A 15,697-nucleotide genomic window follows, 5' to 3' on the forward strand; every position below is an offset into this window, starting at 1 on the left:
TAGATAGACAGGGCATAGAACGATATGAATGAACCTAATGCATATACAAGGGTAGGCGTCATGTTTGGTATGGATGAGGTGGTCAAAAGAACCTGTTTTTGCGCTGCGCGTATCTCTGGTTCATTCTGTGGATGATGGTAACTAAGTGTTGGTCCCATTGTGCTATAGTGAGATTATGATATAAACCCTTTCATCCACTGGTTTGATGAATGTTTGATGAAACTCACACGAGATGATACACAAAATATAATGTTAACATTCTTCAATGTTCAGCATTTAATGATAAATCTTTTATTTGTGTTTCTGTACTCTAGCATTAAATCCATGTACTACGAACATCTGTGCGGAGAATGCAGATTGCGAATACTTTGGTGAAGGCAAATATCAATGTATTTGTCATCCTGGTTACCATGGAAATGAAAAGCTGTGTTTGCCGATCAACCCTTGCAGCACCGATAATGGTGGCTGTCCTGAACGTTCCACCACTTGCAAGTATGAGGGGCCAGGACAGGTACATTGAATTCATTACTGGGTTTAATTTGCATGCCCTTGACCTGTTCGGTTATGGAATTGCCATGTTGGTAACTCATTGAAAATTGAAGCTTGCCGTGAAAATGAACTGACATAATCATTTAGATGAACTTGTTTGGTTGACTTTCCCGCAGCTTGGTTCCTAAATATATAATTTAAATCACTGATTGGAAAGCTATGGTGCAAGAACAGTGGAGGAAACAGGAATTGGGCCCACATACCCTGACAGGAAGAAGCTGGTTCCCTATTGTTCTGCTCCATATTGTTATCTGCAAACCCTTACAGGAATGTGCACACATTTGTACATGACAGACTTGACTTTACTTTGACCTAAAGCATGGAAACAGGCCCTTCGGCCCACTGACCCCATGACGACCGCTATCCTACACACTAGGAACAATCCACAATTGTTTACAGAAGCCCTTTGACCTACATTTATCAGTAACTGTGATAATTGTCAGCTTCATTCCGAGGTGCTTCAAACTATTTATCCAGGGCTTATTCAAAACCCAATTTAGCGGCTTAAAATGTCTGCTTAGTTTAGTTTTATAGTTTAGTGTAGAGATACAGTGCAGAAGCAGGCCCTTTGACCCACTGTAACCGTGCCGACCAGCGATCCCTGTACATTAACACTATCCTACACACTAGGGGCAATTTACAAATGTACCAAAACAATTAGCCTGCAAACCTGTACATCTTTGGAGTGTGGGGGGAAACTGGAGCACACGGAGAACACCTCAGAGGGGGAACGTGCAAACTCCACACAGGCAGCACCTGTAATCAGGATCGTACTCTGGTGCGGTAAGGCAGCCCCTCTACCGCTGTGCCACTGTGCCGCTCCGCCACTGCTGCGACTTGGGCAAAAGCGTAGATCTCCCAAAAGCTATCAACTACCCAATTCTGGAGCCCACACTAAAAGAATGCCTACTCTCATGGGACAGCAGAGAATGCTCAGTACCTGTGTAACTGGGACTCAACTAATAACTTGTGTGGATCAGACTGAATATCTGCAGCCTTTGCCATGTGTAGCACACTTGAAGATTACAATGGAATTTTCCTTTCTTTAAAGTCGTCTTGCAAGTGCAAAGATGGATTCATCGGCAATGTTCCTTCTGAAGGCTGCACCCTGAAAGAAGTTTGTAAGCCATCTCTCTGCAATAAGTCAGCAAAGTGCGTAACAGTATCACCCGGAAACTTTGAGTGAGTATCATCTGAAGACAATGAGTCATATTACTAACGGTACTCTTGGTATCTGTTGTACTAATTGAATATTTAGAGGTATGATACCATGCTCAAATCAATGAAGGCTGGGTGTGTGTGAAGAGCTTTCAATAGTTGGCCATTTGTTGCATATTTGAAAATGAGTGAGAAATAGAGCAAAATGATTGGAAACATGACCATAAGATTAATTTTAACTAGATTGTGGGACCCATTGGGTCCCAGTTACAGGTGAAGCCTGGTCCCCCAACACAACACGTTCCCCCAATGCAATATTCCACCACTCACCCGTTCCCCTAACGCAACCCATTCCCCAACGCAATATTCCACCACTCACCCATAGCCCCCAACTGCGCAGGCGTGGCTCATTTCCCCTCATCCCTCCCCATTCTTCTTCATCCACCCTCTTCTTTCCCTTCTCCTCCTTCCCTCCCTCACCTCTCCCTCTTTCCCCTTTTCCCTACCTTCAGTCACTCCCTCTCTCCATAACTCCTCTCCCCTCCCTACCCCCCCTCACTATCCCGCCTCACCTCCCCTACTCCCCCCGTCCTCTCCCTTTATTCCATCTCCTCCCCCACACTCACTCCTCACCTCCTCCACTCCCCCCCCTCTCCCTCCCTACTCCCTCCTCTCCCTCAATCCCCCCACTCTTCCTCCTCACCTCCCCAGGATCTCGAGGGTGCCGTTCCTTTCCCTCCATGCATGCCTGGAGCAGCAGAGCCGCTGCCCTGAGAGCCAGGCTCAGTGCCCAGGCCGGATCATCGTCGTGGCCTCTCCCTTCTCCCGGAGTCAGCCGCCTCCGCCCGCAGACGCAGCCCCAGCCTCAGCGCCAAGGCGGCGGATCCCCGCAGGCCCGGAGCAACAGTAAAATTGAAGTAATCTTACCCTTGTCGCCATTGTGAAAATAAGATGGTGATCTGAATTCTGGAAAGGCCCCAACTGTGCAGGTGTGGCTGAGGACCCGTTGGCTGCCCTTTGTGATGCCAGTAATGATGTTCACAGGAGCCCTCCCCCAATCTGAACAAAACTTGTTTCATTTACACCACAGGACAATGGTGAATAAGGTGGGCCAAAAATTGTAGCGTAATCGTGTACCGTTTTTGCGCAAATAGACGCACAACACAAAACTTGCCTACAAACAAACAAGATTAGAGTTTTAGTAATATATACTAGACCAAGTGGGACCCGTTGGGTCCCTGTCACACGGGAGGCCTGGTCCCCCAACACAACCCGTCCCCAAGGCAATATTCCACCACTCGCCCGTTTCCCCAACGCAACCCGTTCCCCCAATGCAATATTCCACCACTCACCCATAGCCCCCAACTGTGCAGTGCTGCTCATTTTGCCTTATTCACCCTCCCGCATTTTAAACTTAAAAAAAAAAGTAATTGCACTTGCTAGCTAGCAGAACTCAGTGTAAGGAGACTTTAAAAAAAAAATGCAATTGCACTTGCTAGGGCTAGCAGGACTCGGTGTACTTGGATAGCAACAAGGCTACAATTCCATTGTGATGTCATAGCTGTAAGCACAGGGAAGATACTTTTCTCACATTGTGGTTATGTAATTCTAAAAATGTTAATAACTTGTAAAATATAGCATCAATCTGAACGCAACTTGACACAAACCACCACACGATAATTGTGATTAAGGTGGTGCAAAAATGTTAGTGCTATCGTGTACTATTTTGACGTAGTTCTGGGATTACATATGCGCGCATTGATAGAAACAAACAAGATGAGAGTTTTAGCAATATATAGGTAAATGAGCAACCAGGATTAAGGTTCAACAGTTTTAAAAACCATGTTGGGTCCTATAGGCATCAGTAGTAGGACCCTGGTTGATGATATTGAGGAGAAGTGGCAGCAGTGGGCAAAACAACTCAAGCTGTTGCCGTTAAGATCGCTGTGGGCTGTTTGTTCCAATGACAGTGTATGGAACGAGTAAAGACTCATTAATGGGGTGATGAGAAATGTGCCGGTGGAGTCATTACGATATGATACGATAAAACGTTATTCTTCCCCGGAGGACAAGCGACTGTTGGCTGGCTGTAGTGTGCACAGCGCCTTCACCGGAACGAACAACAAATAAACTCAGGCTTATTCCCTGGGCAGAGGATTATAAAACTAGAGGGCCCCCCCCCCCCCCCCCCCCAAGCTGCAGCCAAGTCTCCCGCTGCCGAGGCTCCCATCGCTGCCGCCGCCGTTGAGGCTCTTTCAATCCATGCAGGCCTCGCCGCCGTCCGGCCTCCCCGCAATCCCCCGGGAGGCCTGTGGGGCGAGTCGGGTCTACCGTGGCGCGTTCCGGTCGTTGCTCTGGTAGTCAGCACCCCGGTTGTTTGGCAGGTGGATCAGTCCCGTGCAGCTCCACAAGGCACCCAGATGGTTGTGAATCTGTGGAATTCTCTGCCACAGAAGGCAGCGGGGGCCAATTCACTGGATGTTTTCAAGAGAGAGTTAGACATAGCTCTTAGGGCTAAAGGAATCAAGGAATATGGGGAAAAAGCAGGAACGGGGTACTGATTTTAGATGATCAGCCATGATCATAATGAGTGGCGGTGCTGGCTCAAAGGGCCAAGTGACTTACACCTGCACCTATTTTTTCTATGTTTCTAGTCCGGGGTCATCTTTTTGGTCCTTGACTGGTCCATCTCAACTCTTGACACCCATTTGCTTTTGATTGTCTACGGAAGAGTTTAGGGTTTTCTTTTATATTTACCCTCTTATATTTCTTGGATTTATTTCCCCGTTAAACTTTCTATAAATACCTTATGACCATATTTCTTACAGTTAATAAGCTGGTGCTTGCCCATATGTTCTAATTTTGCTGCGATTTTATTTTCCCCTCTCTCATCTAGTCGATCGAATAGATATATAATAGCCTCCATTATTTTAATTTGGACCAAAGTCTGAACCTATTTAATTTATTCATAAATACAATAAAAAAACCAAAACACATATTAACATCCACCACAGTGAGTCCACCCAACAGCTCCTCACTGTGATGGAGGCAAAAGTCTTAGGTCTGCAGTCTCTTCCCTCCTCTTCTCCCTCTGCCCTGGGGCGATACCCCCCCCCCCCCCCGGGCGATGTTTATCAAACTTCACATCATCAACACCGCGGCCCGGGGTGGTCGTAGCTGCAGCCCACCCAGACATGCAGACGCAGCCGCTGGCCCGCGGCCGAACCCCGGACTCAGGCCACCGCCACCAGAACACCGCCAGAACTCTGTCTTTCCTGAGCCATCTTCCCCCACGTGGGAACATGCCAAGGCCAGAACTGAACCGCCTCTGTTTCAAGCCTTGCGCGTTGCTCATTTACAGTTTTGGCCGCCAATCTTTGCTTTCCAGTTCACTCGGCCAGATTTAGGCTTTTCTTTTGGCATTGCCTATTTCTTGGATTGATTCCCCTCTTTTCTGGATAGCTGAGTTATTCCTTATGTAACCTTGTGCATATTTCTAATTTTCCCATTCTGATACTCTCCAATCTACCATCTCATCCTGGAACCTTTCCTGAGCCATCTTTCCCCCACGTTGGAACATGCCAATGGCCAGAACTGGAAACCGCCTCTGTTTCAAGCCTTGCGCGTTGCTCATTTACAGTTTTGGCCGCCAATCTTTCATTCCAGTTCACTCAGGCCAGATCTACACTTGTTCCATTGGCATTGCCTCTTCTCCAATTGATTATTTTTGGATAGCACTTTTATACCTTATGTAACCGTGATTGCTTTTTCATAAGTGTTACCATAAGATACTTGCTCCATCTACGGGTCCTCCTTGTATGTAACTGCTCCCGAGATATAATAGATAGATTTCATTTTTGATTGCTCCAGAACACGCTCTTAATCCAGTGCTACGCATTCACCTTCATCAATATTCTTCTTCACCACTTTTCATTTGCTTCTCTCTTTTGGTCTCATCGTTGTCTTCTCTAAATACCATAACCAATACATTTATTTGTCACTTGTCCCTCATATAGGCTCAATGAAATGTTGTTTTTTTTATACATACAAGAAAAAAAAGGAACCAAGCCTCCACACACCTTCACTGGATCCTCATTCCACGCATCTCCAATCGCTGTGATGGAAGAAAAAAAAACGTATCTCTCCCCTGCAATTTCCTCTCCCCCCGATTCTCAGTCAGTCAAATCTTGAGCCAAGTCAGAGTCCCCGGCGGGCGATGGTAATTGTCCCTTATCCACGTCAACCGCGTCCGGGTGATGCATTTTAACGCTCCGGGTCTTGTTATTGGAGCCCTGGGCGGGCGCTGCGCTCTAAAGAATAAAGCCCTAAGCCGTTGAACCTTTCTCTGTAACTTAGGCGCTGAATGTAAGGCCCCGCTCCAGGTAAATCCTCCTCTGTACTCTCTCGGGCGGTTGAAGTCGCCGTTGCGGGCGCCCAAAATTGTACCCCTCTCCAGCATTGGCCTCCCGCCAATGCCTTGTATCACTGTCCACCATTACATCGGTTTGGACTCAATGCCTCCGATCTCCGAAGGTCGGGTCACCAAAAGCGCGCCACCACCCTAGCTACCTCCCTTTCAGGGACTGTGCACAGTTATTCCCAGACCCCTCGTATTCCCAGTTATGTCCCAGATCCGTGACGTTGGTTCAGATATGTCCTGGTCAAGAAAATTCTCCAGAGCAAACCTTAAAAATTCCTCCCATTGTTATTACTAGCCTACGTTCACAGCCCAGACAGGGAAAGGTCGGGTTCTCCGTGCTTTTCCACATTTTTGTAATTTTCCCCCCACACACACACACACCACACACACACACACACACACACACACACACACACCACACACACACACCACACACACACACACACACACTCCACACACACACACCACACACATTTCATTTTTGACACACCACACACCTCTTAAAAAAATTAAAACTACATTAAAACGGGACAAAAAATAACAAAAAGACCAGACGGACTGCAGAGGCCGCTGCGACGCGAGTCGTGCCGCCCACCGAGAGCGACACAACAACTAGGCAATAACTATCGCTCTCTAGTTGAAGTCTAGTCATCCATCCTTGGCTATTACAATCTACAAAGATAGACACAAAATGCTGGAGAACTCAGTGAGACAGGCAGTATTTCTGGATAGAAGGAATGGGTGATGTTTCGGGCCAATCTCAGACAATCTTCAGACAATCTCCAAACCTCTGCCACCAACATTCAGGGGAATCTCCATTGATCCGAAACTCAACTGCACCGGCTATGTACAAAAACCTGTCGGCGTTTAGATATCCTGTGCTAAGTGACTCACTTGTCTTTAGGGAACCTGATATCTCTTCACCATCTTCAATGCATTGAAACATGATCGAGTATCTCCATTTACCTGAGACACCAACCCTCAAGAAGCTCAACACTATTCAGGACACAGCAGCTTGCTTGATGACCACACTCTCTGCCAGCGCTGTACAGCCAAACTGAGGTGGAACTTGCCAGCATCCAACGTGATCAAGTACGAGCCTGGCGGCCGAAGTGACCACCGAGAATTCAGACTGGCTGGACAAGGACAGACATGGACTTCCAACATGTGGGCTGGACTTTGGACTGTTTGTGTTTTATTCATTTGAAGCAGAACCAAAATGGTGCCGACTTGTGCATTTGTGGTCGTGCAGAAGAATTTCACTGTGCTGTACATATGTGACAATAACGAACCATTGATCCTAAACTTTTAATCCCCGCCCCTCGTGCCAGCAACTTGTGCTGTCCACAAAATGCACCACTTTAACGAGCCCAGCACCACTCACCAAAACGTTCTCAAATATGCAACCTTAACCACCAGGAAGGACAAGGGCAGCAGGTTCATTGGTACACCCAACTCCCCAACTCCTGCAGGTTAAGATATAGATTGACATTCCTTCATCATTGTTGGGTGTTAACCCACAGAATTCCCTCCCCGGGGCCATTATGTGGGTACCTTCACCTGAAGGACTGCAGTAGGTGACAAACATGGCTCACTGCTACCTTCTCAGGGCGATTGGGAATGGACAATAAAAGCATTGAGAAATAGCTAAAACAAAAGTGAATATTTTCACTGATGGATTGCCACAACATAATTCAATAGTGCTCGAGGCCTAGAATGGTTTTTTTTTTATAGGCTTTGAAAGTAAAACCCCCAGAGAATGTGAAATAAAGCAGTTGATGCAGGGACTGGGTCAATGGGTCGGTGGGGTAATGGGTTCAAGAGCTCTGAGGGGGCTGAAGGTTCTGGGAACCAGCTGGAGGATGGGTTGGAGCCACAGTCGACTGCAGATGCTGCAATCCTGTGCCAAGCATTAAGTGCTGGAGCAATTCAGTGGGTCAGACAGCACCTGCGACAGGCGCCTGCTCCATCTTCAGACTGATTGTAGGGGTTGGAACGCTGGAACGTAGAGGTGGGATAACGCCTGGCAGATGAGAGGTGGATGTCGGTGAGGTGGGGGTGGCGTATGGTTGACACATGGGTGGAGTTGGTGAGAAAGGCAAGTGGTGAAAAGGACAAAGAAGGGAAGAAGAGGGGAGGTGAAATGAAAAGCCAGAGGGAGGGGTATGGGTGGAACGGGATGGAGTGGAAACAAGAGCTGCAAATTAGCTCAGTAGCTGGTGAGCAGCTTGCGATAATTAGCTGGGGGCCATGTCCAGGGCTGATGGGGGGTGGAGGTGGGATTGTGGGCAGTTTGGTTCACAATCAGCTGCTGGAGATGTAGGCAGTTGGGGGTCGGTATAGAGATTAGAAGGCATCCAGGTAAGAGTTGTGGCTGAGAAATTAGCACAGCGCTGGCAGAGGGGTCAGACAACACACAGTTAGGTATTTAACAAAGATCTACCCGAGATGTACTCTGTACACACTAGTATCCTCCCCCCTAGTCCCCCCCCCCCCCCCCCCCCCCCCCCCCCCCCCCCCCCCCCCCCTTTGAGATACAAGTAACCCGCTCTCGCGGGTCTAATAAATGACTACTTCTACCTCAATGACTCAGACTGTCCACAGTCCATGAAGCATGACCCAAAGTCACGGGAGCAGTGCCCATGTATCAGTTGCCTGCCTTTGGACATCACTGTGCATGTTGGAGCTCCTTGTCTGTGAGCTAAGTCGGCAGAAAGATAGAAAGATTACAGACGTCTGTGGAAATGGCGGCATCCACAACTTTCTTTTCCAACTGTTTTTTTCAATGAAAATGAAGCACAAAGTGTGGCGAATCAGGAGACCATCCATGACTTTGTAAAAGGGTTTTGCAGGACAAGAGGAGCGTTCTTGATAGAATATCGAAGATCTTTTACATTGCTGAATGCACGATTTATGTGAAGCTAATCTCTGGTGTCATGAGTCTGTGAATGCAGCCAACCTTCAGTTTACATTTTCAGACTTGGGCAGATTTCAACCCATTATTCTATTATAAAAATAATAAACCAATGGCAGTATTAATATGTGTTCAGGAAGAATTTCACTGCATTTGGCAACAATCCCATGATAGAGCTCGAAATGAAGAAATCTGAACTTTTGGGCACCACCGACAGATTTTGAACCAAGAATAAACTGCTGAAAGAACTTAGCAGGACAAGCAGCGCGTTTGGAGGCAAAGGGTTGATTGTCATTTCAGGTTGAGATGCAGCGGCTCAACCCATAACATCAACCCTCCCTTTGCCTCCACAGATGCTGCTTGACCCACTGAGTTCATGCAGCAGTGTATTTTTGCTTCAGATTCCAACATCGGCAGTCTCTTACGTCTCCAGACAGGTTTTTCAATTGTCTTTGGCTTAATCCAAACAGTATATTAACATTGTGCATATGAGTGGCTAAATTCAGTAAAGAGCCCATTTTAAGCACGTGTCCTTTTTATGGCAGCAAAACGATATTCTCATTAGTTCACAATGATCATTTTATTTCTGCTTGTTTTTCTCTCTGCTCAGGTGTGCTTGTAAACCAGGTCAGATTGGAGATGGGCGCAAGTGCATCGGCCCTATCAGGGAGGTGATCGAGAAGCTACTCACACACCAGTTTACTACTGCACCAATTACGATGTTCGGTAAATTACTCAAATATTCTCAAACTATACCAATGAATAAATAATTGCCAAGGTTCCCTCTCCTCTCAACTCTGGCAAATGACATTGACATTGACATGGCTTGTAATTACTCACTGTCTCGTTGAAGCACCGTTTCTTCTAAGGTTCATTTTTATTAATTTTCTGAAACTATTTTATCATTCTGCAATGGCCATGGTCCGGTTTTAGAAATCTTTGAATCTTGCATAAATGGGGTTGAGAGGGAAAGATAGATCAGCCATGATTAAATGGCAGAGTAGGCGATGGGCCAAATGGCCTGATTCTGCCCCTATAATTTATGAACGTGAACTTATGACTAGCTCACCTGGGATGCCATTCAATCTAACCTTCCAGACAAGCCCACTCTGCGAGACCTTGTTATAAGCCTTGCTAAAGTCTGTAAGGACAACATCCACTGCCCTGCCCTCTTCACTCCTCTTGCTGAGCTTCTAAAATAAAAACTGAGTTTTGTAGCCAAAGTACCTGTTCCTGTGCTTCAGACATTGGCCAGGACATGTTCTTTGTACGTGTTAGTCAAGTGTATTTCACCTTAAATTGAATCACAATTGGATATTTTATGTGTGCACATTGCAAATCTGGTTTATGGATCTCAATCATCCACATGCACCTCCCTAGATGCTGTCTGATAACATTAACTGGTGCAAAAAGAGTGGCTGGCAACACATCAATACAATTCTACTTTGCATTTGAGATAAATGAATCATGTGCCTTAAAGATAGCGGAGTCAGGGGATATGGGGAGAAGGCAGGAACGGGGTACTGATCAGCCATGATCACATTGAAGGGCCGAATGGCCTACTCCTGCACCTATTGTCTATTGTCTGTTGTTTATAAGTCCAAGGCAAGTCTTCACCAGGGGTTAAGGCCTGCTCCAATGCCAGCAAAGGGGCCATCTACTGATCTACTTGCGTGAGGTTGGTTATTCTCCTCCTTCTGTAATTCCTCACAATGATTTGATATCCTCGTGCTTCATTCCCCCACCACACACTCTATCCGTCTCAGCGCCCGATCCAAACATCATCCCCTTGGCCCGCACCAACTGTATTATTTAAGTTGTTCCTTATGCCAGAATGAAGATTTGCCTTGTCGTGTTGTCAGCAAATTCTGGGCCAATATTACTTCAAAAAGTCACATTTTTTTGTTAATTATTCTTGTTTGTGGTAAATCAGTTTTGAAAGTTTTGAAAGCAGAAATGCTGAAATGTGTTTCACACAATGCTTCTTTTTCAATCTTTTCAGATAATGGATGCTTGTTGACACTGAGTAAATTGGGGCCTTTTACCGTTTTTCTTCCCCTTATCAATAATCTAAAAGCACCCACGGTAAGTTATCTTGAACAATACATGGAAGTATTAAAAGCATTTTTTTGTATTACACTAAAAAATGACTTTATCCTGAAATCCCAGCAGAACATTTTCGAACTGTTGTTCTACCAGTTCCACTGTTTGCATCCTCTTGTTATCACACTTCCTCCAGCCCACAGTGGGCACAATGGGCCATTGTGGGCTCCACCCTTTGTGAGGTCATCTGTTGCTGGCCCTGATTTGTTCTGGCCTGTTTCCCCCTTCCCTTCTACTATCAGACTGGGAGACGGTTCCAACCCGAAAGTTGATCTATTTTCTCCAGGGATGCTGCCTGACGGGATGGAGGGAGAAATTGTTTTGCTTCATATTTGTGATGTGCCGAGTTATGCTTAAGACTCTTCATAGCACCTGGTCTTGTATCTCCATAAAAATGGAGATGTCAGTCTGACATGGAAATATAAAAGTGGTGGGCTAGCTATTTAGTTTGCAGCATCAGTAATGTTCACCTACTGGGAGTCTAAGCCCACAATTATTGTCAGGTTGGTCAATAAACTAAGCGTCTGCTCAAGTATCCTTTGCAGTTGGTCTCTGCAATTGGGGTATTTGACACAGATTGTCACAACTTGATGTCAACCGTGCCGTAGCCTGTCGTAGATTGTTGTACAACTTGACGGTTTTTCTGCGACTGCGGGCATCAGTCACTGACGCCCGCAATCGCCGAAAAAAATCGCAATTTGGGACAGGCCCTTAAACCACCTTTTGGCAGAAGTGGTGGGCGGATGTAAGTGGGGCCGTTTGATAGTTCCTTCACGTGGGTAAATGTACCAGAAGGATCTCCAGTGGTGCTTCAGTGGCTGCAAGGCTGTTTCTCAGGCAAGAAGTGGCCAGCAATTCACAGTCTCACCTTATCACCCGAGCACTGGGACATATTTTACAACCCTGTTCGGATTTACCTTTACGTTTCTATATATTTTTCATACTTTTCCTTTTCAAATTGTAATTTCTATCTCACTAACGTTCCATGTTCCAGTTGCATTAAGTTTGGGAATCAACAGCTCACCCTTTTCCTCGAGGTGAATAGGTTGCATTTCTGCCCCTTGATGGTGCGGGCCTCTCCTGTGATAGTAATCTTTCACTGTTAGATTCCGCCCTTAATGTTTTCCATCCTAACATAAACTTCAGCAGTGATCTTTTACTTTAGTTTATAAGATACAGCATGGAAACAGGCCCTTCAGCCCATCAGGTCCATGCTGACCATCAATCACCCATTCACATTTTTTTATGTTATCCCACCTACACACGAGTGGCAATTTACAACAGCCAATGAACCTAGAAACCTGCATCTCAGGAATGTGAGAGGAAACCGGGGCACCCGGAGGAAACCCACGCAGTCACAGGGATAATGTACAAACTTCACACAGACAGCGCCCATAATCAGGATCAAACCCAGGTCCCTGGTGCTGTGAGGCAGCAGCTCTACCACTGTGCTGCCCTTAAACTTTGCCCCAATGATCAATTCTGCCATTCATTAACTATGTGTCCATAATGACTCTTCCTGGTCGGATAAATACCTTCCTGTTGAAAAATATATTCTGCCTTGTTTGTATAATCCTCAAAATTCTAGTTCTTTGTAAGTTCTTAATTGGTTCGTTCTTAGTTCTAACTTTGGTGGTATTTCCTCAAAGTGCTGTCCCCAATATATACAAAACAAACTCAACAACCTCTGACTGGCAGGATAATGCTACAGTTTGCAACCCAATGCCAAACATCTTGATTGTTTTAACCAGTCCGTTTGAGAGTTAACAGTAGCTCCTTCACATTTGTGACATAAGTTTTAATATCAATTTGAGAGCCCATTGGCCTTTTGACACAATAGCTTTATTTCCAGATGCATTTTAAATATCGATATGAGAAACGAGAAAAGCCAGTGAAGGGGAAATAAATCTTGAGTCCTATCTGCTTTTGATGTTGTTCAGGTTGAAAGTGCTCTCAAGTGATCAGGTCTAGAAATTCACAAATACTCCTGGACATGTTGTATCAGGATAGACAAAAATGCTGGAGAAACTCAGCGGGTGAGGCAGCATCTATGGAGCAAAGGAAGTAGGCAACTTTTCGGGTCGAAACCCTTCTTCAGTCTACCTTCGATTTCCCAGCATCTGCAGTTCCTTCTTAAACATGTTGTATCAGGAGTCCATCAAATATTGTATCCAGTGCTCAATTTTTTTGTCTATTCCTTGTCATTTTCATTTCTTAATACTTAAGCATGCAAAAATATTTTCCTACGGCAGAGACACTGAAATGTTTATTTCAAAACCGACATTCCAATGGATGATGTTTCAAAGAGTTTTTATTCTGTTCATTATTAAATTTATTTCACATGAATAGCCAGGAGCTCCATTGTAAGTAAAACCATCAAAAGAATGGAAACATTCTTGACTGGCGTACGTCTAAATCGCAGGTTTCCAGCCTCAGATAATTTGTACGACGCTGAAACGGACCATTGCATGCAATGCGATAATAAACTAATCTCACTCTACTACTGCAGCTGATACCATTCAGCTGAAACAAACGTCTAATATATTTCTCCTTCCTCTCTTCAATTCCAGTTTTATTATTTTAATTTTATTTCAATACAAAACACCCAGGCTAGAAATTCCTCTGCCCTTATATAAGTGCTCCATTTCTGTGCTGTGCAGGAAACGTGCTGGTGCCACTGGGATATATTTTCCTCTCACACTATTAGCTTGTGCACATTACATCACTTAGCTTGTTATTGCATAGTAATCACTACTTAGAATACAAATACATTGCATATGTGCACTGAGTCTTTTGCTAATCAACCCCAGGGCTTCATGCTTAAAGGACCTGTCCCACTTGGCCGTCATTTGCGCCTCATTTATGCGTCTTATGTAAAAGGTCGATGTGTTGTGACACACGGGTAGCGTGTGGGTAGCATGGGACGGGCGCATGGAGAGGCGTGGAGTGTGGAGTTGCGCGCGGTATCGTGCGGCGCTCCAGGATTTCGTGCTGTAGGAAATTCTCGCACGCCACCTGCGTGACATATCGCGCACGCACGCTGGCGCATTGGGTACGCACGCTGGCGCATTGGCGTCGCACGCTGTGTCCCGACGTCTCACGTGTATTGCGTGGTGATGCATGGTTACATCACCATGCGTAACCATGCGTCGCCGTGCGCTGCAGGGTATTCTAATGACGTCACGCGCACCAGACGGCATTGATGAGGCGTGATTAGCGCACGATGTCGCGTCGAACTATTTTACATATGACGCGTAAATGAGGCGCAAATGACGGCCAAGTGGGACAGGCCCTTAAAGGATACCTCGTTACTGTACCTCCCCATTCCTGGGAGTATTTCTGGTGCCCTACAGAGAAGTGACAACATCAGATTTTCAGCTGGGCAGGGAATGGCAGGCCCAAAGATTCAGTGGTACTGATGGGATGGGGCTGCACGGTGGCACAGCGGTAGAGTTCCTGCCTTACAGCGCCAGAGACCCGGGTTCGATCCTGACTATGGGTGCGTTCTGTACAATGTTTGTCATTCTCCCCGTCACCACATGGATCAAGCCGGGTGCTCCAGTTTCTTCCCACATTCCAAAGACATACAGGTTTGTAGGTTCATTGGCTTCGGTAAAATTGTAAATTGTCCCTAGTGTGTGGTGGCTAGTATTAGTGTGCAGGGGTCGCTGGTCGGTGGGGACAGTGGGCCGGAAAGCCTGTTTAGAGTTTTGTTTAGAGATACAGGGTGGATACTGGCTGAAACGTGGATGTAGAATCTATTTTCTAACCAAGTAATGCACAAAAATCTAAACATTTCCAAAGTGATCCCACTGATGTTACCAGGTTGCAAACTTGAACTAGTCCTTTTCTGTATTTCAATTTTCTAATTGTGTGTTTTATCCTAACAAAGGTAGAAGAAATGGAGAGGTTTTCATGCAAACAACATGTTGTCTCGGGTATTCTGCTGCTTAAGGATTTAATAAACATGAAGACATTTGAAACATTGGCTGGCGATACAGTTGATGCAACTGAAAGTGGAACGGTAGGATAATTATTATCAGCTTCTGGTTTTAAACATTGTACCTTTGGCTCATCATATGATTAGTTGCATGATAATGGTGTATTAGAACGGTGTATTGACCGGTGTAACGTGAAACAGAGTTATGGTGCATTGGCGGGTATCAGGGTGTTCAAGAAGGAACTGCAGATGCTGGAAGATCGAAGGTACACAAAATTGCTGGAGAAACTCAGCGGGTGCAGCAGCATCTATGGAGCGAAGGAAATAGGCGACGTTTCGGGCCGAAACGTCGCCTATTTCCTTCGCTCCATAGATGCTGCTGCACCCGCTGAGTTTCTCCAGCAATTTTGTGTACTGGCGGGTATCAGGGGTTGTGGGGAGAAGGCAGGAGAATGGTGTTAATAGGAATATATAGATCAACAATGATTGAATGGTGGGGTAGACTTGATGGGCCGAATTACCCATTTCTGCTCCTATCACATGAACTGCCTTTGTCTTTCTTTTGAATGAAAGAGCAAGGAGTTTCAGGTTAGAATCTCTCTCAACACGCTCT

The 15,697-nt window shown here is 45.8% G+C and overlaps 1 protein-coding gene across 1 annotated transcript in view; it reads left to right on the forward strand.

Annotated features, from left to right (window-relative positions):
- The window catches only part of stab1 (stabilin 1), a 259,880-nt gene that overhangs the window by 49,671 nt on the left and 194,512 nt on the right, over positions 1 to 15,697 (forward strand). The window contains exons 8-12 of the mRNA XM_055647479.1: positions 315 to 511; positions 1,601 to 1,731; positions 9,652 to 9,767; positions 11,044 to 11,126; positions 15,037 to 15,168. Of these exons, the coding sequence (XP_055503454.1) occupies positions 315 to 511; positions 1,601 to 1,731; positions 9,652 to 9,767; positions 11,044 to 11,126; positions 15,037 to 15,168 (659 nt within the window). The remainder of the gene's footprint in view (positions 1 to 314; positions 512 to 1,600; positions 1,732 to 9,651; positions 9,768 to 11,043; positions 11,127 to 15,036; positions 15,169 to 15,697) is intronic.

This window comes from Leucoraja erinacea, chromosome 16, assembly GCF_028641065.1.
Source record: "Leucoraja erinacea ecotype New England chromosome 16, Leri_hhj_1, whole genome shotgun sequence".
In the NCBI taxonomy this organism is placed as follows: Eukaryota; Metazoa; Chordata; class Chondrichthyes; order Rajiformes; family Rajidae; genus Leucoraja; species Leucoraja erinaceus.